The sequence below is a fragment of the Phacochoerus africanus genome, chromosome 9, assembly GCF_016906955.1.
Source record: "Phacochoerus africanus isolate WHEZ1 chromosome 9, ROS_Pafr_v1, whole genome shotgun sequence".
Lineage (NCBI taxonomy): Eukaryota > Metazoa > Chordata > Mammalia > Artiodactyla > Suidae > Phacochoerus > Phacochoerus africanus.
The window spans coordinates 126,287,904-126,313,029 of NC_062552.1; the positions used below are offsets into that span (position 1 = coordinate 126,287,904).

At 63.2% G+C, this 25,126-nt stretch overlaps 1 protein-coding gene and 1 long non-coding RNA gene across 2 annotated transcripts; both read left to right on the forward strand.

The window, feature by feature from the left end:
* Positions 1–538: 538 nt before the first annotated feature.
* On the forward strand, positions 539–3,164 carry LOC125136533 (uncharacterized). The gene is made up of 3 exons (XR_007137222.1): positions 539–610; positions 934–1,031; positions 3,089–3,164. It is a non-coding gene; the product is annotated as an uncharacterized LOC125136533 (long non-coding RNA).
* A 6,694-nt stretch (positions 3,165–9,858) lies between these two features.
* TNFAIP2 (TNF alpha induced protein 2) lies at positions 9,859–23,468 on the forward strand. The gene is given in 13 exon segments (XM_047795165.1): positions 9,859–10,058; positions 12,607–12,961; positions 13,578–13,855; positions 13,857–14,224; positions 16,471–16,585; positions 16,749–16,871; positions 17,037–17,137; positions 17,791–17,889; positions 18,458–18,581; positions 19,454–19,576; positions 19,813–19,968; positions 20,159–20,280; positions 21,617–23,468. Coding segments are annotated over 12 exon segments (2,091 nt in total). The 5' UTR covers positions 9,859–10,058; positions 12,607–12,621; the 3' UTR covers positions 21,759–23,468.
* The last annotated feature ends 1,658 nt before the right edge of the window (positions 23,469–25,126 follow it).

A 25,126-nucleotide genomic window follows, 5' to 3' on the forward strand; every position in this document is an offset into this window, starting at 1 on the left:
AAGTTGATCCTCCTGAGGACGGGGCCAGGGTCCTGAGAGCCTGCAGGGCCGAGGGGCTAGGGGATGTGTCTTCCCAGCTCCTGCTATGCCCACGTCTACACCGGGGACAGCCAGGCGGCAGCTCCCGGGCAGGTCTGCCCCGCTGCCTACACCAAGGCTGGCCAGGTCCAAGTCTCGCTGGGGTCGGGGTGGGGGAAGTGGAGGCAGGTGCCGGGGACAGCCCCTTCCATGGGTGCGCCTGGGCTCAGGGCCAAGGGGGTGTCCAGATCTTCCTAAGTGGGGAATCCAGCGGGGTGGGGATGGGTGCGGCAGGAAGGAAGAAGCAGAGCGGTTGGGACCCCCAGGCTCCAGCCTGGGGGAGGCGGGGTGTGTGAGTGCTGATACCGCAGCTGTCCTGTGTGTGTCCTTGTGTGTATGTGGCAGGGGGCGGGGGCAGAGGATGGGGCTTGGCATCTGGTGGTGGAATGTGCCAGCCCCTGTCAGCACCCAGGGATGTGGGCCTTGCTCGGTGTCTGTGTTCCTTTTGTGGTGACAGCACTGGAGGCCTGGGATCCTCAGAGCCTGGGAAGGGGAGGTGTCGGAGGGCCACCTCTTTCCCTAGGGAGGGCAGGTGAGTGACAGGTGATGGACAGGGGGTTGGGGTGAGAGTCTCAGGCTGGGGCCGGGGGCAGATGTAGGAAGCTTTGATCCCGTGTGGTCCTGCTCATGTTCTCCCCACGGAGCCCCTGCTACCCGACCCCCATGTTTGGTCCCAGGCCCCTCAAGGACCGCCCCCCCCCCCCGCCCCCGCTGCAGCCCCTGGTCCTAACCCTGACCTTGATAGGCTTGGCCCTGCCTGAGCCCATTGGCTGCAGAATAAGGGGCCTGGGGCTGGGTTTCTAGGCGAGGCTACGGTGCAGGAGGGGATTCAATCTTAGCTCTGCCGCTTTCCAGCCATGAGACTGGAGACAAGTTTCTGCGCTTCTCTGGCCCCGGTTTTTGCAGCTGTGAAATGGGTTTGTGGACCCTGCCTCCCATTCTGGGGGAGTGAGGTAAGAGCCTGCCATAAAGCCAGGCTTTGACACTCCTGTAACCCCATGTTCCCAGGGGCCTGGCCAGGCCACCGTGTGCAAGAAAAAGCTGAGAAGAATGTAGATGCGGGGGTGGGGGTGCTCTCAGCAAATTCTGGGGTGGGTGGGGTGGGTGAGTGGGGAAGCTGCGGGAAGAGGCTGGGGAGAAGACGGAGACGCAGGCCCAGAGACAGAAGGCCAGGCTTTTCCTTCTGTGCCCAGGCGGGTGTGTGTTCCCTGGTGTGTGTTGCTGTGAGCCCAGCGGAGAGCGGGGGCTGGGGTCAGCTTCCTAAGGCCAAGTTGGGGTGAGCAGGAGGCCCGAGGGCCACTCCTCTGAGGGTACAGTCGGGGAGGCTGGGGCCCTGGAGGGAGGGCTGAGGCCCAGGACCCTGGGCTGGCTCAGGTCACTGGCCATTCTGCCCTGGCTCAGGGTCTGCCCTTCCCCCAGGTCCTGAGCATCCTTGGGAAGAGTCAGCATATTTCTGTGGCCATCCTGTTGCCCAGGCCAAGCATGGGGGCAGGGGCCGGCTCTCAGAGCCACTTCCGGTCTCATAGACCAGGTTGTCTGGCTGATAAGGAAGCGTGTGTGTGTGTGTGTGTGTGTGTCTGTGTGTGTGTGTATATGCGTGTGTGCGTGTTTCATGTGTGTGTCTGTTGGTGGAATGTGCCAGCCCCTGTCAGCACCTAGGGATGCGGGCCTTGCTCAGTGTCTGTGTTCCTTTTGCGCAGCAGTATTTGCCCCTAGAGCGGGGTCCCGGGCCCACCGGCTGATCCCTGGTCCCGCCTCTGCGTGGCCACCCTCTGCCCCTGCACAGAGCCCTGTGCGTCCCCCTGCAGCTCAGCGTGGCTCCCCCTGTGCCCGCCTTTCCTGGGGCTCCCTCATGGACTGAGGGTTGTCTCTGGTCTCTGGCCCTGAGCCTGTGGGTCCGTGACGCAGGGCCTGCTCTGCGAAGTGTCTGGGGCTCCAGGCTGGGCTGGGGACAGTGAGAGGGTGCAGGGGCCCATCTGCCCAGAGGAGGGCGCTCAGGTCCGAGGACAGGACGAACCCAGCCTGGGGTGACAGCAGGGACCTGAGTGTCCACCCCAGCTCAGCCTGGGGCTTGTGCCCTCTGTGGCCCTTTGCCCAGCCCCCAAGTGTGTTCTGCTGGAAGAGCCCTGGGGCCACGCCGAGCTGGGCTGTGCTCAGGTCTCAGCAGCCCTCTTGCAGCTGGTGACAAGGGCTCCTTCCTCTCTGAAGCTCAGGGAGCTCGAGGGGGTGGGGCAGCCAGCGTGGGGGGCAGCCAGCGTGGGGGCAGCCAGCGTGGGGGCAGCCAGCATGGCACCTCTGTGCCTGCACGGCCTCTCCCTCTTCCTTCCTGACCTGGTGACCACGACCCCTTCCTTCCTGGCCCCGGCCCCTCATGGGGCCCCTGCACAAGGAGCCGCCAACGCTCAGTGTCCTCAGCAGGCAGGATGTGGTCCTTGCAGGGCCCTCACCCCTGCCCAGGAGAGGAGAGGAGGTGAGGGGTTCCCAGGGCCACCTTCCGTCTCCCTCCTTTGCTACCTCAGAGTCCCTTAGGGACCCCAGCAGGTTGAGGGCTCCCCTCCCACGAGGGTCAGTGTCAGTTCCCTGGCCATCCTTGGCCCAGGGGGAGGAGCCGGGACCGGGCGGCCCCTGGCGAGACTGCCCTTCCCCAGCCAGTCTGTGGAGCACGCTGGGCCTTGGGGCCTCTGCCGGGACTGCCACTGGCGAGGGCTGACCCCCCCAGAGCTCAGGGTCTTGGTGGCAGTACTGGCCCCTCGTGGCCAGGACCTCCCGTGGTGTGGCTGAGCGTCTCCAGGGACTGAGCCACTCTACTGAAATGCTGGGAGAGGACCGAAGCTTGGACCGGCCGCACCCCCCTGGGGTCCGCCCCCTCCTGGACCCCCGGGGACATCGCAGAGCTGCTCCTCCTCCCGGGAGCTGCCATCCTCCGCCCTCTGTGTGCACATACACCTGCTCACCGTGAGCAGCTTTGCCAGTTTGTGAAATGTTTTCATTTTTACCTTTAATGTTTTAGACGGTGACACATGCACCTGGTTCCACATTAAAAAGGCACAAAAGAGGAGTTCCCGTCGTGGCACAGCAGTTAACGCATCCGACTGGGAACCATGAGGTTGCAGGTTTGATCCCTGGCCTCGCTCAGTGGGTTAAGGATCCGGTGTCGCCATGAGCTGTGGTGTAGGTTGCAGATGCGGCTCGGATCCTGCGTTGCTGGGGCTGTGGTGTAGGCCGGTGGCAACAGCTCTGATTCGATCCCCTAGCCTGGGAACCTCCATATGCCGTGGGAGTGGCCCCAGAAAAGGCAAAAAAAAAAAGGCACAAAAAGATGTAAGAAGAACGAACATCTCCGGATTCCCACGCCCCTCGTGCCGGTCCCTGGACACAGTCAGGGCCCCTGATGGGATCCTTGAGCGCGTAAGAAGCAGGAGACACCAACACAGATGTGGACGGATACCCGGCTGGTGGGCTGCATCTGTGGCACATCCGTGGGCAGTGCCATTTCAGGCCTTGGTGATGCACCTGCTTTTGTTGGAGGGAGCTGGGTCGGGGGATGGCCGTCTTCCTGAGGCCTGTGAACGCAGATAACAGAGGACCCAAGGCTCTGAGCTGATAGAATCCCCACATGTTGGCCTCTTGGGAGATGGGAAAGAGGAGTGGCACCAGAAGCCCCGCGGGGCGCACCCCAGGCCGGCTCTTCACGGTGACTCATGGATTCCCCCTTCCTAAGGAGTCGGTGCAGGGATTAAGCATTAACTTCTTGGAAGTTCCCTTGTGGCACCGGGGATTAAGGATCCAGTGTCGCCGCAGCTGTGGCACAGGTTCAATTCTTTGCCCAGGAACTTCCACATGTCGTGAGTATGGAAAAAAAAAAAAATTGTATTGGGGAAGTAGCAACATAAAAATTTAAAAAAAAAACTAAAAAAAAAATTTGGGAGCTTTACAGGAGCAAAAGCAAAGGTGCTGGATGAGGGGCCTGGTGCGCAGTTGCCCCCCCACCCCAGGAGTGTTACTGGGTGTTTATAGGCACCTCTCCTTCAAGCCCTTCCCTGACAACCCCATCAAGTGTCGGTCGGTTTCATTTTCAGGAGAGCCTGGGAGGCCCCACAGGGAGAAGCCATGAGCATGAAAGCACAGATATAAGTGGGGGCGCACGCCCTGGGGGCCCAGGTGGTCCCCCTGCCCGAGCCCCACCGTCAGGCCTTCCCTCTCCAAAGTCTAGAAGGGCGTCTGATGAGGAGGAGTTCTCACCCCCGGGTTTGAGCAAGCGGCAAGCCCCGAGGGGTTTGGGGCAGCCTCCCTCCCTCTCAGCCTTGGCCCGCCCTGCACAGCGCTGGGTTTCTCATTGGCACTCCACCACGTGACCTGCCTGTGTCACTGAGTGGGCCCTTTTCCTGGAAATCAGGCCATCCAGGGGCAGGCCCCAAGGCAGCCCTGGGAGCTGAAGTTGGCCATCTTGCATCACCGCCGAAAGTCACTGTGAAAGGCCAGGCCTTTTAGGAAAGAGACTAGGCCACCGGGGCTGGCATGGAGATCCCCCGATGCCAGCAGGGCCCCTCCTCCAGGGAGCCCTCCTGCACTACACTCCTTGGAAGGCCGCCGGGATTGGGGCCTTCTTCCTGGGGTCCTTCCTCCTCCAGCTCGGGTAGGAGACCAGGTTCACCGAGCACCCCTCACGGCTCATGTTTCCCACCTTCCCCATTGTCCAAACAGAAAGGCTTGTGGGGCCCCGCTTCCTCGGGAGGAGGGGAGGGCCTAGTAACAAGTCAACAGAATTCCCTGCGTGGCTCGGGGTCGTGAAACTGCCTAGCATCCATGAGAATGAAGGTTTGATCCCGGGCCTCGATCCGTGGGTTAAGATCCCACATTGCTGTGGCTGTGGTGTAGGCCGGCAGCTGCAGCTCTGAATGAACACTACGCTGGGAACGTCCATGTGCTGCCTGTGCGGCCTTAAAAAGCAAAAAATAAAAATAAATTAACAACTTAAAAAACAAACAAACAAAAACGAGCCAACAACTTCGAGGGCGTTGGGGGGACACCGCCAGCTCCAAAGACTGTCCTGGTGGGAGGGGTGGCTGTGTTCCTGGTCAGCTGTCCCGGCCATCCCGTGGTCCTTGGCGAGGTCAGGAGACTCTGGCCGAGGTCAGGTGCAGCTGCAAATGACCCTGCGCCAGTGACTTCCCCTTTGGGGAAGGCTGGGTGGCAGCAGAGATCCCAGCCTCTCCAGGCCTCAGCCTTGGGTCCTCTTACTCCTCCAAGACTCAGTTTCCTCACCTGGCAGCAGAGGAGGGCATGGCTCTGCCGGGGTCAGTTAGCGAGCGGGCATTCCCGGGAAACAGGAGGCCCCAGGGATGCTCCCAAGTCCGGCCGGAGAAGTAAAGGGAGAAGTAGGACCTGAGAGCGGCTGGGGCGGTGGGAATTGCAAGTCATCTCTGGAGGGAAGTGGGCGGGGCCCCGCCGGCCGGGAGCCAGGTCCAGGGTCCCAGAGCCCCCTCGCTCTGGGTGACCCCCCAACCCCGTTACTGAGCCAGGATGTGCTCCCCTTCTGCTTTCCACTTCCCTCTTCCAGGGAGACACGAGGGGGGACCACCCATCACATGCGGGGGGTCATTCTCTGGCTGGGCTCTCAGGCCTGGGACAGCCCCGCCCGCTGCCCCACGGGCCGAGGAGGAAGACTCCATCAGTGGGCTGAACAAGCTTGTGAAAGAGACTGGGAATTTTTTTTTTTTTTCCAAAGATGAAAAAGGAGTGGAGGGCCGTAAAATCCCCACTTTCTGCATCTAAGCTCTCTGGCCTGGCAGCTGGTCCTTCCTCATATCTGACTTAAATACACCCAGCTGTATTTCGGCTGACCCACACTGGGGGTAAGTCATAGACACGATGCTTAGTGGGGGGCTCCCTGCTTCACCACTGGCTGACACGTGGCTGGATCTCTGTGCCTCCAAGTCCTCACTCGAGAAACGGGGATAATTAAGGGCTTCCGGTGTCATGAGATGGTCTGATGAAGTCAGTTACTGCACACAAAGCTCTTAGAACAGCGCCTGGCACCTGGGGAAATTCACCAAAGACAGCCGTCTACCCAAACGCATTGAACACAGGATCGAGAAGAAAGAGCTGAACTCCCACGCTCACAACCCGTTATCCACGATGGCCAAAGGGTGGCAGCCACTCAATTGTCCATGGATGGACAAAACGATAAACCATGAAACAGTCAAGCTTAAAAAGGAAGGACATTCTGGAGTTCCTGTCGTGGCGCAGTGGTTAACGAATCCGACCAGGAACCATGCGGTTGCGGGTTTGATCCCTGGCCTCGCTCAGTAGGTTGACGATTCAGCGTTGCTGTGAGCTGTGGTGTAGGTTGCAGACGCGGCCCGGATCCTGCATTGCTGTGGCTCTGGCGTGGGCTGGTGGCTACGGCTCCGACTGGACCCCTAGCCTGGGAACCTCCATATGCTGCGGGAGCGGCCCAAGAAATGGCAAAAAGACCAAAAAAAAAAAAAAAAAAAGGAAGGAAGGACATTCTGACACGTGCCACAACAGGGATGAGGCCTGAGGACCTTAAGTGACATAAGACAGTCACAAAAGGAAAAACACAGTTATGAATCCACTTATATGAGCTACTTACAGTAGTGAAATTCATAGAGATGCAAGGTAGAATGGCAGGTGCCAGGCCTGCGGGGAGGTGAGAATGGGAAGTTCCTGTGGGTTTTTTGGTTTTTTTTTTTTTCCTGCTTTTTAGAGCTGCATCTGTGGCACACGGAGGTTCCCAGGCTAGGGGATGAATCAGAGCTTCAACCGCTGGCCTACACCACAGCCACAGCCACCAGATCCAAGCAGCGTCTGCAACCTACATGGCGATGCAGACCTCTGACCCGAGTGAAGCCAGGGATTGAACCCATATCCTCATGGACACTAGTTGGATTTGTTTCCTCTGCGCCACAACAGGAATTCCGAAGGTTGTGTTTAATGAGTTTGGAGTTTCTGTTTCTCAAGGTAAGAAAGTTCTGGAGATGGATGCTGGCGATGGCTGCATAACCATGTATGACGCCACTGAACGGCCTACTTAAAATGGTCAAAATGGGGAGTTCCTGCTGTGGCACAACAGGATCGATGGTGTCCCTACAGCGGCAGGGACTTGGGTTCGATTCCCAGCCTGGTGTAGTGGGTAAAGCATCCGGCATTGCCACAGCTGCGGCGTAGGTCGCAGCTCCAGCTCGGGATTTGATCCGGGGAACTCCATGTGCCAAAAAAGAAAGAAAAATGGTTTAAAATGGTGTATTTGGTTATGTGTATTTTACCGCAGACTTTGAGAAACGTATGGTTTCCGAAGGAGACAGTTTGGGGCGGGGGGATGCCCCGGGGGTGTGGGATGGGAATCCTATAAAACTGGGTTGTGATGATCATTGTACAACCATAAATGTCATAAATTCATTGAGCAATAAAAAATTTTTTTTTAAAGTCAGCTGTTATTTTGAAGCAGAGGGAAGGCATATGTCCCAGGCCTCTTAATCCCTGGGAAGCGTGCAAGGAGCTGACAGCTCCTGGCCAGGCGGGTGCACTTGACTCCTGGGCTCGCCGGGGGGTGGAGGAGGACCTACTGCCAGACCCCTCCTGCCTTCTGCCCTCCCTGCCAGGTCGAAGTGGCCTGCTGCCCCCTGCCCACCCCCAGGGGAGCTGGGACCGGGACAGCAGCTGGCCAGAAACAGTCCCAGCCAGCATCTGATGCTCGTTTCCTGCCGAGGGCGGAATTCTTGGCCAGCCTCTGGCTCCCTCTGAAGTTTCTGGTCTCCAGGGGACAGTTCCCTCATCTGTCAAGAGGGGGGAAGAATAGCTCCTGCCCTGTGGGCCCCCCTGGCTGTCACACCCCTTGGCCTTCCATTCAGCCCTATTTTCGGAGGATTTCCCTTGTGTTGGGGGCTTCGCGGATGTGACCTTCGACCCTCGTGCTGAACTCAGGGAAGGGGAAAGGACTGGTGCATCCACAAGAGGGAAGGCGGCTTTTCCCACCCTCTGGGCACAGCTGGGAACTCGTGGTCAGGCCACGGAGGTGGAGCTCAGATGCCACGGCAGCTGGGGACAAGGTTGGCTGCCCAGCCTCTGCCCCATGCCCCTGTCCCCAGGATCTGGGCTCTGAGGGGATAGTGCGGCCTGGGAGCCTGGCCAGGTCCCCTCCCTTCGAGGCCCAGAGCACTTTGGAGTTTCCAGCGATTTCCCAATCTGTTTGGGGTCAGAAGAAGGGGACTGGCAGGAAGGCCTGGGCATTGCACAACGCGACCACAGCAGGCGCCCTGGAGGCAGAGGGCCCCTTTGTTCTTGTCCCTGTCGCCTCTGAATGGCTGGCTGAACTTGGGGGGGTCCCAGACATCAGCCTGGGCATCCGTGCACTGGGGAGCAGCTGGAACGACCCACCCAGCCCTGGGGTGCTGTGACCGACAGTTCAGACCTGAAAAATATTGTCCCTGGGGCCGCAGGGACAGAAGGGGACTGATGTTTCCTGCAGTCCCCCCTTCCCCGCCCCACCTAGGACAGGATCGATGTCCAGTTCCAAAGGGCAGCTCCCCCAAGCCCGGCCCAGGCAGCCATGCTTCCCAGGGCTCAGGCTGTGCCCAGTCCCTGGGGGGAGCAGGGACTGGGCGGGCAGAGGAGGGGTGGCAAAAACAAAAGAGAGGAGGAGCAGAGGCTCTATTGAGAAGCAAAAAAGAAGCTGGTGCCCAGCCGGGAAATTCCTGAGCTCAGGGTCCTTTCCAGAGGGCAGGGCTTCCTAGCATGTGAAACAGGGAAGGGGGTACCCTTTCCGGCACCCTTTCCTGCCCCTTGACAGACCCAAGAAACAAAGCTTAGACAGGGAAACTGAGGCCCAGAAAGGGATGTGACCTGCTCAGGGCCACACTGAGTGAGGACAAAGCTGGTTGAGTGAGAGTCAAGCCAGCCTGAGCTGCTGGGGTCCCCACCTCAGGCCTTTAGGAGTCTATCCTGGCCCAGCCCAGGGCCCTGAAAGGGAGAGTGCTTCAGTGGGCAGCCCGCAGGGCTGGGTGTGGGCTCCGACTACCACTTGCTGCCTGTTGTGACCTCAGGCAAGTCACTTTGTGAGCCGTTACCCGGTTTAAGGGAGGCTTGATCCTAAGACTGCACCCACGGCGCAGCACAGGTGCTTTGTCAAGAGCTGGCCAGCCTTCCTTCCCTTCGGGAGACTCCTCAGCTCGAACGCCCTCCCCAGAGGGAGTGGTCCTCCTGCAGCTGAGGGCTTCACGGAGGACCGGCCTCTGCACCATGCAGGGGAGAGGGGACTCCGGAGTGTTGGGGTGAGCTGGGGTGGGGAGGGAGCTCTTCTGAGCTGGGGTGGGCGCCGGCTCTGGGACGCTGGAACCGGGTCCCGAGCGAGGGGGCGCCCCCCTCGCCCCGCCCCGCGCCGCTCCTCTTCCAGCCAACCAATCAGAAGCGGCCGTCTGACAATGGGTCAGCATCCCGGGTCAACCCCGACCGGGTCCAGCTTCAGACACACCCGGGCGCGGGCGGACGACGCTCTCCCAGCCCCGCCACCTCGCCCTTCCCCCCACTCCCCTGCCACGCGGGCCCAGCACCGCCTGCGGGGGGCGCGCGACCCCGGGCGCAGGGACACGGGCCGCCCCTCCACTCTTGCCCTGGCCTCCGCCCGCGGGTTTTCCGCGGAGGCGGCGGCGGGGCGGGCCGGGCGGGGGCGGAGTCTGCGTCTATTTCAGGCAGCGCCGGCCTCTGCCACGGACATCGGCGGCTCGGCCTGGACACAGTAAGTGACCTCCGCCCGCGGTGCGTCAGTCCCCAAGCTCTCCGCGCGGCCGCCCGCCCTCCCCGACCCCGTGTCTCTGGCCCGATCCCCCGAGGCTGCCGGCGCAACGGAGGTGGGACCGAGGGGGCCGGATGCTCGGAGACTCCCAGTCTCCAGCAGCCTCACTTCTAGGGAAACTGAGGCCTCCGCGCTGAGCCGCTGCCTCCGGGTGTGGAGGGTCCAGGTTAGAGGCTCCCAGCGGTGGGCTCTGCCCTGCCAAACGCAAGGAGGGAGGGGCCGTGGGGAGAGGCACAGGGGTCTCCCTTCCATTTGCAGTGGGAGGCCAGGAGGCCCAGGGCCAGGGGTGGAGGCTGGCTGTGTGACCGTGCCAAGCCACTGGTGTCCTCCCCTGGGGCATAGATGTGCCCTCCCTATGGCATCCGGGGCAGGGAGGCTTGTGTGGACCAACACCCTGACCCAGAAGGACAGGGAGGGTGCGTGTGCCTGAGGAGAAGCTGGGGGAGCGAGAGGCACGAAGGGGCGCCACTGCTGGGCCACAGCCTGAGGCTACACAGCTTGACTCTGAGCAGGCCCCTTCCTGTCTCAGTGTGTCCAGCCAGGAGCCTGGGCCTACAAGAATGCCTCTCCTGTCCGCTTCTGCCGTACCCAGGTGCCAGGGTTAGCCTGACCCACACGGGGACACAGGACACAGACGCTTCCGGAGGCCCCGCCAGGTGTGGGCATGTGGCAGTGGGGTTTTCTCACATCCTTTCAGCAGCACTGTGAAGTGGGCGTCCTTGTCCCCACCTCGCAGATGGGGAGACTGAGGCTTCAGGAGGAAAGGTGGTGTCGTCCACACCCTCGTGGGTGGTATAGCTGAGCCCACAGCTTCTTCTCCTTCTACTGCCTCAGAGTCAAAGCCTCCCACAGGGCCAAGGGGGCTGCTGCGGCACCTTGCAGAGGGTAAGGGGGGTGTGTGCCACAGAAGTGAGGAGGCAGTGATGCCATGTGGGGACCTGCAGGTCTGGAGGTCTTGTAGAGCCTGCAGTGTGGGGACGCAGGAGGTGGGGGGCAGCGGTGAGGCGGGTGGGCACAGCTGGTCAGGATGGCCTCTCCCTCACCCCAGCAGGAGGGCCGGTGTGGGGGGTTGCTGAGCAGCCCCAGCCAGCTGCCAGGGCAACTCCTGCACGTGCCTCGCATGAAGATGACATGGATTGGGAGAGGAAGCTGGGGCAAGGGTCCAGCAGAGTGGGGTGCCCAGTGGCCTTGCCCTGGGGACCGGGGCTCCTCAGAGGACAGGGGAGGTAATCGAGGTCCGGCGATGTAGGTCTCTGCCCAGGGCGCCTGGTGAAGCCAGCAGGAGTGGGAGAACCCAGGCTCCCTGGCCCTTGAGTGGCTCTGGTCAAGTCAGGGGGACTGAGATGAGGCCTCGGGCGAATGGGAAAAGGTGGCTGGGCTGTCGGGGAGGCAGCAGGGGATGCGGAGAGTCTGATGGGCCTAATCCCCACCAATCTCTTTCTGCCTAAGTTTCCCTTTCTGGCCGATCCCTCTGCCTTGCAGGGGTGTCGTAGGGTGACTGGAAGGCATTGTGTCACATGAGTCACGACTCGGTGTATTTATTCTTGGGCGGTGGGGCAGGCACTATGGTTCTGGGTCACCCCGTCTCCAGGGAGGGCCAGCCCTGTCCCGTCCCCTCTTTTGAGATCCGCCGTGTTCCCCTCAAGGGTTCCTGGCCTTGCTCCAACAAGGGTCAAGGCGGCGGGGAGGGTGCTGCTGGGCACAGGGGGTCCTGCCTCCCTGAATGCAGCTCATGAGGCGGGGACCTGGCGCCAGGTGCTCTGGGCCATTGTCTGCAGGCGGCATTTCAAGGCTCTCGGAGCCAGTTGCGTGAGATGAGGGCAAGATCACCCGCTGCTGGGAGGGAGGGAGGAAGTGTGGGATGGGCCGTGCAGGAAGGGCCCAGGAAGCAGAACCTTCTGTGATGATGTCACCCCATTTGGGAGCAGGCAGAGTGCAACGGGAGCCGGGACGCCTGGCTTCCCAGTCTGAGTTGCCACGTGGTCTCCGGCAGCCCTGGGCCTCACTGGGCCACTGTCCTTCCTGAACTGGGAAAGAGCCCCTGAAGTTTGAAGGGGCGCTGTGGTTTCTGTGGACCGGAGCCCAGAGGCCAGAATACAGTCGGGTTCTGCTCCCCTTGTGGTCCCAGCGGGAGCAGCCACGTCTCTGCTCAGTGTTCCTCTGTGAGCCCAAAGCTGAGGGAGTCGTGAGAAGGACCGGACCAAATGGAGGATGGCGCTGGGGCTGGATTCCTGCCTCAGCCCCGCCTCTGGGGCTCTGTGACTTTTGGGCCTCCGTTCCTGCCCTGGGCAATGGGACAGCAGCCCGTGCTCTGCCTCCTCCCCCAGGGTCTCATGGGACCCAGGACCGTATTCATGTCCTGCAGTCCCTTCTCCCTGCCCAGAGGGTGGGCTGTCAAGGAAGCATTTGCCACAATGAAGTTAAAGGGCCCCCCTCTCTGGGATGCCTGGCCCCCTGTCCCCAGCTTCGTCCCTGCCTCGGGCAATTCTGGGAGAGGCTGTGGTTATTGGGAGGGGCTGTGGGTGCTGAGGGACCGGTGTCCAGGATCGGAGTTGGTGCCCATGTGGACCAGGAGAAGCCCGCCCGAGGCCCTGGCTGTCGCACAGGGGAAAACAAGCCAGCCTGGCTGCCTGCTGGACCGGCGGGGGGGTGGGAGGGGGCGCAGGGCAGGGAGACCTCGAACCCTTTCATTCCCTCCCCTTGTCAACCCGCAGGCCTGAGCCTGGGCGATGCTGAGCATGGCCACTCTCTTCAACGGCCCTCCAGGCCAGCAGCCTGAGCCAGGGGCCCTCGACTTCCCCGGAAGCCCCCAGAAGTTGCCCTCCGCATCGGAGGCAGAGTCAGAAGCTTCCATGTCGGAGGCCTCCTCTGAGGACCTGGTGCTGCCCCTAGAGGTGGCCCCTGGTCGGGACGCGGACAAGGCTGCTAAGAAGGAGAAGAAGTCAAGAGGCCTGGCCAGTGTGTTTAGTGTCTTCACCAAAGGGAGGAAGAAGAAGCCTCAGCCCAGCTCAGCGGAGGCAGAAGGCGAGCCTGAGCCCCAGCCCCAGCTGGCCGACCGGCTGCCCACAGGTACGCGGGGGGGGGGGGGGGGGGACTCCAGGTCAGAGCCAGTTGGAGTCTGGGGGGGACTGGATGACCCACTCACCTGGGCCACAGCCAGGCCAGGAAAGGTAGGCGTGGAGGGTTTCCCCTCCCGGCCTTCTGATGCTGGGGGCCAGGGGTGGCTGGAGGGGCCCCCTTGGGCGCCCGGCGTCTCCTTTTGGGGTCTCAGCTTCTGATGCTGGGGGCCGGGGTGGCTGGAGGGGACACGGCCCCCTAGGGTGTCCCATGTCTCCTTTTGGGGTCTCAGCTTCTGATGCTGGGGGCCGGGGGTGGCTGGAGGGGACACGGCCCCCTTGGGCGCCCCGCGTCTCCTTTTGGGGGTCTCAGCTTCTGATGCTGGGGGCCGGGGTGGCTGGAGGGGACACGGCCCCCTAGGGTGTCCCACGTCTCCTTTTGGGGGTCTCAGCTTCTGATGCTGGTGGCCGGGGGCGGCTGGAGGGGGACACGGCCCCCTTGGGCGCCCCGCGTCTCCTTTTGGGGTCTCGGCCTCCTCTCCCACGGGTGCGCGGGAGGGGACTTGTCCCCGGCGTCGCTCTCGGGCCGCCGCCCCCGGGGCCCCGCTAACGCCGCGTTCTGGTCGCAGTGGAGGAGCTCAAGGCGGACCTGGAGCGCGGGCGGCTGGAGGCGGCGGGGCCGCTGCTGGCGCTGGAGCGGGAGCTGCAGGCGGCGGCGGCGGCGGGCGGCGCGAGCGCGGAGGAGCTGGTGCGGCGCCAGAGCAAGGTGGAGGCGCTCTACCTGCTGCTGCGCGACCAGGTGCTGGGCCTGCTGCGCCGGCCGCTGGAGGCGCCGCCCGAGCGGCTGCGCCAGGCGCTGGCGGTGCTGGCCGAGCAGGAGCGCGAGGACCGCGCGGCGGCGGCGGCGGCGGCGGCGGGGGGGCCCCGGGCCCGCGTCGCTGGCGCCCACGCGGCCCCGGCGCTGGCTGCAGGCGTGGCGGCGCGGCGTGGCGCAGGCGGCCGAGGAGCGCATGAGCCGGCGGCCAGCCGCGGACGCCGAGGGCCGCTCGGAGGCCGAGCGCGTCTTCGAGCACATGGGCCGCACCATGAGGGAGGACCTGGAGGCCGTGGTGGAGCGGCTGAAGCCGCTGTTCCCCCCCGAGCTCGGCGTGGTGGCCGCCTATGCCGAGAGCTACCACGAGTACTTCGCGGCCCAGCTGGCGGCCGTGGCGCAGTTCGAGCTGTGCCCGCGAGACACCTACATGCTCCTGGTCTGGGTGCAGAACCTCTACCCCAAGTGAGTGCGCCCAGGGCGCAGGGAGGCCTGCTCGCTCGGGGCGGGGGGGTCACCGCTTGCGGGAGCGCCGCACAGACCCAGCCTGGACTCAGAGCGACAGGGCCGGGCTGGGCCTGCTTCCCACTTGGGCCCTTCGTCTCCTGGGCCTCCGCCGCTGGGGAAACTGAGGCCCAGAGAATGGCAGGGACGTCATCATTCATTACTGAGTTCCCAGTCTGTGGAGGGCGAGGCACAGTGACCATCCAGAGCAGGGAGGGCAGCGGGAGAGGAGGCCCTGGCTGTGGGTGCGCCGAGGAGGCCAGCTCCAAGGAGGACGCACAAGACCCGGCCTGCCGCAGGCTCCTCGCAGGCTGATGGGGTTTTTGTGTTTTCGTCTTTTTTATTTTTAGGGCCATACCTGTGGCATATGGAGGTTCCCAGGCTCGGGGTCTAATCGGAGCTACAGCCGCCAGACTACGCCACAGCCACAGCCACAGCAACGCGGGATCCAAGCTGCATCTGCAAACTACACCACAGTTCACGGCAATGCCAAATCCTTAACTCACTGAGCAAGGCCAGGGATCAAACCCACAACCTCATGGTTCCTAGTCAGATTCATTTCCACTGCGCCATGAGGGGAACTCCTCACAGTCTGATGGAAGGAAGGGAGTGGGGCAGGGGAGGAGAGAGGACAGGCCAGGAGGGAGGTGGAGGGAAGATGGTGTTCCCCGCAAAGGGAGTCACCTCCCGGGGCCTAAGCTGAGCCGCGAGGCATTCTGGGAGCCGCGGGGAGCCTGCCGGTGTTGGATGGGCCAGCAGGCTGTGGGTGCGCTCCAAGGCAGGGCAGTGCTCCCAGGGCTGCACTAGGCACATGGGGACAGATGCCCATGAGCAGGCTCATCCAGCGAGCCCGTGGCGGAGCTGGGTTCTGGCCCCTGAAGTCTGGAGCTCTTTTTAGGAAGCTGGCTCTGCCCATGGAGGATGCCTGATACCTGTCGGGTACAGCCACAGGCGTCCCCATGGGCCGTGAGCATGCCAGTCATTTGCACAGGCTGGGCGGGGAGAGACTTTTACAGCAGCACGGAAATGCCCAGGGCATGAGAGGCCAGGGGTTCCTACAGGGGCTGCCCCAGACCCGAGGGTCAACCCTGCCGGAGGCCTGGAGCAGTGTCTGAGGATCTCGGGGGGACCTTGAGCAGTGGCTCAGCCTCCAGCAGGGACCAGAGGAGAGGCCCTGTGGCGGTGGAGGGTAAGCAGTCAGCAGAGAATAGGGAACCGGCTCAGGGCAGGGGCTGTGGGAAAGTCAGGGCAGCCCTGAGCCAGTTCCTTCTTCCTTGTCCTGACTCACCGGGAAATGCCTTGTCCTGACTCACCTCTCCCCTTCAGCCTTCCTGTCCCAGTGACCCTAGGGGCTTTTAGTCTGGAGCCCACGGGGGTCAGTGCAGCAGGACACTGAAGTCAGCTGGGCACGGAGCCCTGGGGAGGGCCCATCCAGGGTGGCTCTGTCAAAGCCTGTGTGGCCAGAAGTGTGGGGAAGAAAGGGACACAGTGGGTCCAGCTGGGAGAAGGGCCGAGAGGGCCACTCTTGAGACTCTAGGCAGCCAAAGGTCCCTGAGGACGGGCCGGGGCTGAGCAGTCTCCAGGGGACTCTGAGACGCAAGGACGAGTAGATATGCCTCTGGAGGCGGTTGGGGTGGGGTTGGGGTCAGCCTTTCTTGCTTGGACTGGTCCACCTCTGGGGGCAGCAGAGCTGGCCTGGGGGGAAGGGGATGCAGGGCTGGCGGGACGCCCACGGCCAGCAGGCCTGCAGCCCAGGGGGGTGGGTTGGGAAGGAGGCAGAGAGCTGCCGTAGGAGCTGCATTTATCTGTGTAAGAGGAGGGTCCTTGGAGCAGGGAGATCAGATCCGAAAGGTGCTTCTCCCTGCCGGGTGGAGGAGGGCTCGCTGGGGGCCAGGGAGAAAGGCCCTGTAAGGAGCCAGGTGACAGATGGTGGCGGCTGGGCAGCGGGTGGCTTGAGGCTGATGGATTCTGGGGGGCGTATGTTAGAGCAGGAATGGGTGGGGGTGAGAAGGCGAGGGCTGGTGTGCTGAGTCCAGGGTGTGGGGCCTGGATCCCGATGAACAGCGGGAGGACCCAGCTTCCGAGACGGAGAAGCAGGGATGGGATCTGGTGGAGGAAAGGCGATGGGGTTGCGGGCAGCTGAGGAGGTGGGCTCTGCCCGCGGGACGGTGCTGATCCTCCTCGTGCTGGCCCCCCTCTGCCCGCAGAGAGGTCATCAACAGCCCCAAGCTGGCGGGCGAGCTGCAGGGAGTCGGGCTTGGGAGCCTCCTGCCCCCCAAGCAGATCCGGCTGCTGGAGGCCACGTTCTTCTCCAACGAGGCGGTGCGTCCAGGGCTGGCACCGGGCAGGGACAAAGGAGGGGCGGGAAGGAAGCGGGGGGGGGGGGGGGGGGCGGGGGCAGACAGGACGCGGGCCAGGGGCCTGAGGGGGACATCCACCATCCACGTGGGCTTCGTGCTACCCTGACCAGCCCCCCTCCCCGCAGGCCAGCATGAGGGAGCTGATGGCCCGCGCCCTGGACCTGGAGTTGAAGTGCTGGGACCAGGATGCGGCTCCCCAGAAGCTGGACGGCCACTGCCACAGTGAGCTGGCCATAGACATCATCCAGGTAGCACAGGCCGCCTCGAGCACTGGTACAGCCCGTGCGTGAGCAGGCACAGAGCCCGCGTCCTTGTGTGCAGACGCGAGCCTGTTCCTGCTTGTCCACCCCTCCCCAGCCCAGCAGCCCAGCGGGGGGGGGGGGCTCCCGCTCAGCTCACCTCTCACCCTGCAGATCATCTCCCAGGGCCAGGCCAAGGCCGAGGAGATCACGCCTGACGTGGGTGCACAGATGAAGCGTGTGCTGCAGGTGGAGCTGGCTGCGGTCCTCAGGAGGTGGGGGATGGGCGTGTGCGCCCTCGGGAAGGGCTCCCTGCAGCCGCCTCGCTCAGAGCCCCTGCCCCTGCCCTCCCCTTGTGCCCTGGGAGGCCATCCAGGCTGGATCAGTGCCCCCTCCCTGCCCCCAGGGCATCTGGCATTTTGAGCAAGATCACCCCCCCCCCCCCCGCACCACCCACCTGGGCCCTGAGAGCCTCGGGTGATCTGACCCCCCCGCCACTCAGCGAAGCCCCCTGCAGAGCAGCCTCCAGCTCAGGGAAGGTAACCACGAGGGACTGGCCCTGCCAGCCCTTCAGGTGACGCCCCTGCTCTCGCCCTCACAGTTCCCCTGGCTGCCTCCCTCCCCGCCTCTGAGGACACCTCAGCCTCCACCCACCCACTGCTCTTCCAGTCTTCCGGCTCTGGTCGGGGGCGGGGGGGGGGGCAGCAGAGCTGGGCTGGAGCACTGGCCGCACTGGCCTTAGCCTGCGAAGCCAGTTACAGGCGGCTTAGGGGTGGTGTGCCCCACCCCTGCCCGCCACCCCCCCAGGCTTGGGGCCTGGAAAAGCACCCCATCAACCCAGGGAGCCTGGTTGGGCAGGGCAGGCCGGAGGCTGCTTTTGTCCCCGTGTTTGAGCCAGTCCTCCATGAACCCTTTCCGGTTTCACCAGCTACCAGCGCGCCTTTAATGATTTTCTGGAGAGCAGCAAACATCTGGGAAATTACAGGGCCAATGTCATCGCCAACATCAACAACTGCCTGTCCTTCCGGTGAGGGCGCTGGGAGGGGTTTGTGGGAGCGGGAATCGTGGGGGCTGCCTGCCTGCTGGAGAGCCGGGGTAGCTGAGAGGTGAAGGGGAGGCAGGGCAGCGGGAGCAGCTTAAGCCGAGACGCTGAATTAAACCGAGCAGGCCGAGCAGGACGGGGCGGTGAGGAAACGACGGGGCCTGTGGCGGCAGCAACAGGTGTTGATATAGTGCTGGGGTCGGGCTCTCACGAACATGGTCTGTTTTCTCCTTAAGAGGTCCTGTCAAGGCGGTGCAGTGATTATGGCCATTAAGCAGATGAACAGGCTGAGCTGTGCAGAGGCTGAGCCTTGCCCTCGGTCAGCAGAGGGTGTGGTGTTAGGTGTTAGGTGCTGGGGTCAAGGAGGCCGGCCCCCGCCGAGGGACCATGGATGGATGACTTGGACTTGCTCCCGCAGGAAGTGGGAGCCATTGAGGGTTCTAGAGTGAGGAGATGGCTTAGGAAGACTTGCCCAGGGCTGCGAGGCTCTCTGGGTATGGAGCTGCAGGCTGGGCGGGGCTGGAGTGACCTCCCTGCCTCCCTGTCCTTCCAGAACGTTCATGGAGCAGAAGTGGCAGACAGCACAGGACCTCCTGAGCCACCTGCTGAACCCTCTGAATGAGCTCAAGAGTCGTGGCTTTGATACCCTGCTTCAGGGCCTGTTTGGGGACCTGAAGGTAGCTGGAGCTGTGGCACCTGCTGAGCCCAGGGCCGGAGGGCGATGGGGCGGCCTGGGAGGGGGCTGGGGGTGGGAATGGCAGAAGCGAAACCCGGGGTTTGGAAGGCACGGTGTGGGCCCAGCTGTAGTGAGGCTGGTGCTGCCCAGGTGAAGGGTCCACAGGGTGTGGGGGGCAACTCCTGACCACCGCACTCCCACCATTTCCGCCTGGGGCTGGGCCTCAGAGGGCTGCCCAGGGCCCTGGGGGGCAGACAAGAAGCCTCAGCATCCCTCCCTCATTTAGACCCAAGCCAGTCTGCACATACTTTCGCTCCAGCTCCCCCACATCCTCCCGCCCGCTCCCCTCCCCGTGCCCATCCCCCGCTGTGACGCTCAGCGCCTTGGGCAGCCACCTCCGCCTCCGCGGGAGCTGAGAAATCCGCAGAAACCCGTGGGTGCCTCTAGCAGAGGATGGGGAGCAGTCCCCGGAAACCACCCTCCGTGGGAGCTGCCTCGTCCCCCCAACCCCCCGGGGGCTGTGGGTGGCCAGGCAGTGACCCTGGATGACTTGGCAGGGGCCTCATAGGCCCAGCCAAGCACAAGGCTTTGTTTATGCAGGAATTTATTTATTTAAGGAGGGAGGCGGTGGACGAGGCCGCCTCGGGGCAGGCAAAGGCTGTCCTTGCCGCAGAGTCGCAGCAGGCCGGCCTGGGGGAAGGGGGGGAAGGAGCCTGCCTGTGAGCAGGGCCCCGCGTTTTCCCTCCAGGAGTCTTTGACAGCCCCTCACCCCCTGTACTGGGCCGCGTGTGTCCCTGCGTGTGTCTGTGAGCGTGTCCGCCGCGCCGGCCCTTCCTCTGCAGGGCGTGGCCAGACTTCCTCCCTTCTTTCCAGCCGCTGTTTAAGAAGTTCTCGCAGACCCGCTGGGCAGCCCCCGCGCAGACCCTGGAGCAGATCATCTGTGCTGTGAGGGAACGGCTGCCCGAGTTCGAGGAACTGCACGACTGTTTCCGGGAGGTGAGGGGGTGCTGGGCTGTGGGGGGGGGGCAGGCGTGGGGATCCGGCCGCCTGCGCTAACACGCGCGCGTGCGCGTCGCCGCGAGGGCGTGCACCTGGGTGCGTGCACGGATGCTCTCCTTTGCTCTGGCACCCGCCCCTCCTGGACCCCGGGCTTGGAGGCGGGGAGGCTTCCGGGGAGGAGGCGAGTCCCCTGCCTGGATGGCTCACGTGCCCCTGCCTGCTCGCCCACCCAGGAGCTCATGGAGGTCATACACCTGCACCTGGTGAAGGAATACATCGTCCGCCTCAGCAAGCGGCGCCTGGTCCTCAGGACACCGGAGCAGCAGCAGCAGCTGGCGGGGCACATCCTGGCGAACGCAGAGCTCATCCAGAACTTCTGCACGGAGAATGTAAGCCCTGCCCACACCTCTCTCCTCCCTGCTCCCCCACGCCCTGGGATGGACGGGCTGCCCTCCTCCTCCAGGATGGCCCCTCTGGGCCTCTCCACACCCAATCAAGTCTGACCTGAGCCTCTCTGGGCCCCCTGGGGGACCTTCAGGGAAAGGACAACCCTTCCTCCAACCAGGCCTGTGCTCGCAGGGCTCCCCTGCAACCTGGCTGCATCGTGCCCTCCCCACACTCGCCGAGATCATTCGCCTGCAGGACCCCAGTGCCATCAAGATCGAGGTAGCCACTTATGCCACCTGGTACCCTGACTTCAGGTGAGAACAAGGGCCCCAGAGGACCTGAGCCGGCAGCATGGCCCTGCCATAGCCCCCTGTGGTTGGATCCTGGGGCTGCCAGGATCTGCCCTGCCAGGTGGCTAGAGCTCAGGGCCGCCACCACGACGCGGTCCCTTTACTGAGTGCCGACGGCACGCCAGCCACCGTGCTTGGATCTCTATGGTGGCGTCACTTGACCCTGGCCGCAGCCTATGAGGCTGACAGTTTTCATCTCCATCTGACACGTGAGGCCTGGGGCGCTTGAGGAATGTGTCCAGGGCAGCACAGCTGGGGTGACAAAGCCGGCCCGGCTGGGTCCCCAGCCCACACGCTTAGCCTTTAGACACTGCCCCGCAGAGGGAAACAGACCAGAGACCAGGGGCCTCTGGACACCATGGCAAGTTAGTAGTGAAGCCGGGGTCCACCACTCAGCCTAGGGGTCCCAGGGGGCATGACCTGTGCCCTGGGAGTGGAGGCTCAGGCTGCCTCGGGACCTGGTGAGCCCGGAGAAGTGTTTCTGCGGGCTGTCTTCTGATGTGGGTGGTCAAGGTTGAGCAGGCCTTGAGTCGGACCGTCCCAGCTTAGCCTAGTCCGGCCCCTGGCTGATCCATTGCCCCGTCCACTTCCACACTCACCATCCATCCATCCACCTGTCTGCCCATCTACTCACCCAGCCACCTGTCCGTCTTTCTCCATCCATCCGCCCAGCCACCTGTTCAGCCTCCCATCCGTCTATCCATCCATCCACCCGCCTATCTACCCGTCCACCTTATTCATCCATCCACCAGCCAGCCAGCCAGCCATCCTCCCGTCCCACCAATTGCTGAGTGTCTCCTCTTAGGTGCCAGGCTCTGCTTTAGGCACTAGGATGAGGTGAAGTAAAGACGGACCAGGTCTCTGTCCTCCCTTGTGCTGCTTAGTCCTTGAGGGTGAGAGCCATGACGAGCGGGCCGGCAAAGGAGTACAACCGCAAAGACCTAGAGGCTGTTCACCCAGGAGGGGCTGACTTTAGAGACTGAAAGCCTCTCCGGGAGGTGACATTTCAGCTGAGCCCTAAAGGGTGAGAAGGAGGCGGTCGCCTCAGGAGCACGGAGAAGGGCATTCCAGGAGGAACACCGGTGCAAGGGCTGGAGGCGGCCGGGCACCTGGCTCACTCTAGGACGCAAGGCGGCCGGGCCCCTGGAGCACAGTGGGCAAAGGAGAGCGACGCCACCTCGTGGGCAGGGGGTTGGCTGCGGGGTCCTGGGGGCTCTGGCCAGGCGTCTGGGGAGCTGGGAAGGGGAGTCAGCAGGGGTGCTGCCGAGGGAGCTGGACTAATGGACACTCTCCTTACCAGCAAAGGCCACCTGAGCGCCATCTTGGCCATCAAGGGGAACCTGTCCGGCAGTGAGGTCAAGAGCATCCGAAGCATCCTGGACATCAACACAGGGGCGCACGAGCCCTCCAAGCCCCTATTTTCACTTATAAATGTTGGTTAGCTTTTTCCGCGGCCTGGCCTGCGTGTGAGCCGCGTGTGAGCCCCTGGTGAGCCTCGGGCGCGGGGCCGTTCGGGCCCCATCAGCTTCACAGCCCTTCACAGCCCGGCATAGGCATCCTGCCTCCTGCTGCTGCTGCTGCTGCTGCTGCTGCTGCTGCGCAGCCGTGGCCAAGGCACTGGAATTGGACAGGCCCTGGTTTGTTTACCCCTCCTGTGGGGGCAGGAGCACCTGCTGTGGGAGCCACGGAGGCCACGCCTGAGAAACTCTCTGTGAATGAGTGTTGATCTTGCGTGTCCTGAAGGAGGGGCTGGGCTGGGGAGCGGCTAGGGGTCAGCGATCCTGGCTCTCTGCCTGAAGGAGGAGCCGGGCCGGGGAGCGGCCAGGGGTCAGAGATCCTGGCTCTCTGCCTGTCTGTGGGGGTCCTCCTCATGGCTGGGTTGAAGCGCCTTCCCAGCCCCCCAAGCCCCCTGCCCCCAGCCTCCCCGCTCCTGCCTCCTTTGGTCCAGGGCTGCTCTGAGCTGGGCTCAGCAGGTGTGTGGAGTGGAAGACAGAACTGAAAGGAAAAAAGAAAAAGATGAGCTCTTATCTGGGGCCTGGAAAGGAGCCTGTGGGATCACACAGCAAGCTGGGGGCAGAGCCAGCCCCGCCGCGGCGCAGACCCTGTCCCCTCTCTGGTGCCCCTCCTTCCCCTGAGAACAGGCCCCGGGGCTCCGAGGACCTCCTGGGTCTTCTCTCTGCTGCCCTCCCCCACTCGTGCCTTCCCCCCTCCCCGGGGACGGGCGCAGGGGTGCCCTGTGGGCCCTCCGCTGGAGCTCAGGCTGAGGTCTGGGCAGAGCAAGCTGGAGCCCTAGCCCCGCGGCCTCTGTTTTAGTTCCGACTGCCACTTCCGCGACTTTTCACCAACTTCGTAGCTTAAGACAAGAACTCGTCTTTCCCTTTGGAGGTCAGACGTCTGACATGGGTCTAGCAGGCTGAAGCCAAGGTTTCGGCCAGGCTGGTTCCCTCTGGAAGCTCCTTCGGGGAATTTCCTCACCTTTCCAGTTTTTCGAGGCCACGGGCCCAGATGTCTTGGCTCGTAGCCCCCTTCCATCTTCAAAGCCGGACGTGGCAGCTCACCGCCCGGCATCCTCCTCTGCCTCCGCTTCCGCTTTAAGCCCCTCAAGATGACCTTTGGCCACGCAGACAGTCCAGCCTCCTCTCCCGATGTTAAGGCCAGCTGACCAGCAACCTTAATTCCACCTGACACCTTGATGCCTCATTGCCATGGGCCGCACATAGTTACAGGTCTGGGGGTAGGATGGGGGCATTTTCGGGGCATTATTTTGCCCAACACAGCCTCCATCCATCCACCGCCCCATGGGGTGCCTTGTTCTTCCCCAGGAAAACGTGGGTTCAGTTACCCTCCTGGGCCTCTGCTTGCCTTTAAGGCGCACTCAGCACGAGGGGGCAGATCCAACTTGGGCGCGACCCCGCCTCGCCCTGCCTCTGAGAGCATTGCAGGGGTGTCAGTTCTCGAGGGCCTGTCCCCCCCTTTCCAGGTACTGTGGCCAGAAACTGGCCGTGTAAATGGTGTACAAAGGCCTTTGTACATTTATAGGAGTAGCGTGTTTGATGTTATTATTATTTTTTTGGTAGTACTGCTTTTGTATGTATGTACTCAGAAAAAGACCTGGGTTTTTATAGTTTGATATAAAGCTGATTTCAAAAGTGGCCGTGGAGTGATTTATTTGGGGAGCAGGAATGGGCCAGCTGCGGCTTTCTCAGCCTCTTGGATCTGGTTCTGGGTCAAATCCCTGCGTCTGGGCCCCCAGCACCCCCTGCCCCCTTCTCCCCCGTGGGCCTGAGCTTTGGAAGGGCCTTGGGGCAAGCCAGACACCTCGCCCCCTAGTTTCCTCGCCTGCAAAGGGTGATGGTAAACCCTCCCGGCCTCCCCTAACAGGCCTTACTGGGGGTGGGGGGGAGGGGGGTCTCCGGTCAGCGTTTCAGCTCCATGCACAGGCGCAGTGGGGACAGAGGGGCCCCGTGGTCTGTGCACAGAGCTGGCCCCACTCATCACAAGCCGACTCTCCTCCACCGGGGGAGCCCTGGCCCAGCATTCAGGGAAGGGTAGAGTCCCTGGGAGGGAAGGGGGAACCCTGGGGAATCCATTCCTCCGAGCTGAGGGAGGGGCCCCAAAGGAGCCCAGAGGGAAAGGGTCTGAGGCCCTGCAGGAAAGTCCTCGACCTTCTGCACCAGCAGCTGCAGTGGGTGGGGAAGGCCCTGTCCCGAAGATGGGGGTGGGATGGACCCCCCCAAGCACTGGGGAGCAAGGAGGAAGGGAAGGGGGACAGCGACGCCAGGAGACCCTCCCCAGGAACATCAGGGTCGGCGGCAGGCGGGGTGGGGGGGTGGGACCCCGCCGGGGGTGCAGGGGCAGGTGGGCTCCCACCAGTTCCTCCCGCAGAGCACGGGGCAGGAAGGAAGGCGGGGCTGAGAACCAGATGGAACTTGGGGTTTTTGCTTTCCGGTTTTTTACGGCCCCACCCGCAGCACATGGTAGTTCCCGGGCCAGGGACTGAGTCCCAGCCGCAGCTGTGACCTGTGCTGCAGCTGCAGTGACACCAGAGCCTTTAACCCACGGCGCCAGGCCGGGGATCTCACCTGCGCCTCCACAGTCGGATTCTTGACCTACTGAGCTGCAGTGGCTCCCAGACAGAAGTTTTAAATCAATCCAGGCAGAAGTTCATGGACCAAAGAGGATGGATTTGGGCTGGAAAGTGCCAGGGTACCGAGACCACTGGGGTGGGCTAGTGTTCTCAGAGCAGAGGGAGGAGGCTGCCGGAGGCAGGGACCCTTGGCCGGTCGATTTCCTATGGGCCAGCAGGTGAAGGGCAGGAGAAGGGGACATGGGGGCCCGGGGGTGCTGCCGGGGCACCTTGGCGGTCACTGCTATTCCTGCAGGAGGGGGGAGACGTGTGAGGTCCTGCCAAGGTCACCAGCTCGGGCACCGCCAAGGGTTCCAAATCAGTAACTTGCTGGTCACAGCAGGAAAATTCCTTTAAGGGAAGGAGTCACCCCAGAGCGGGAGAGAGGCAGAGGGTGGGGGGACCGAGGGGAGAGCCTGGTTGGGGAGACCCAGGACCCGGCCGTCCTCAGGCTCCTGGCACAGGAAGGGAGGCCACAGTCAATGTAGGACAAGCATGGATGGGACCCTCCAACCTTCCCCCATCCCTGCTGTCAGGGGCGGGGGTGGGGAGAGGTGGCCAAGGCGGTCCCCAAGGGGCTGACGTTCCTGGGAGGCCCAGGAGGCACGGGGAGCAAGTAGATGCACATTCCAGGTGCCCCTCTGGGGCTGGGGTGACGCGGCAGAGTCCGCGGGCACGGAGAGT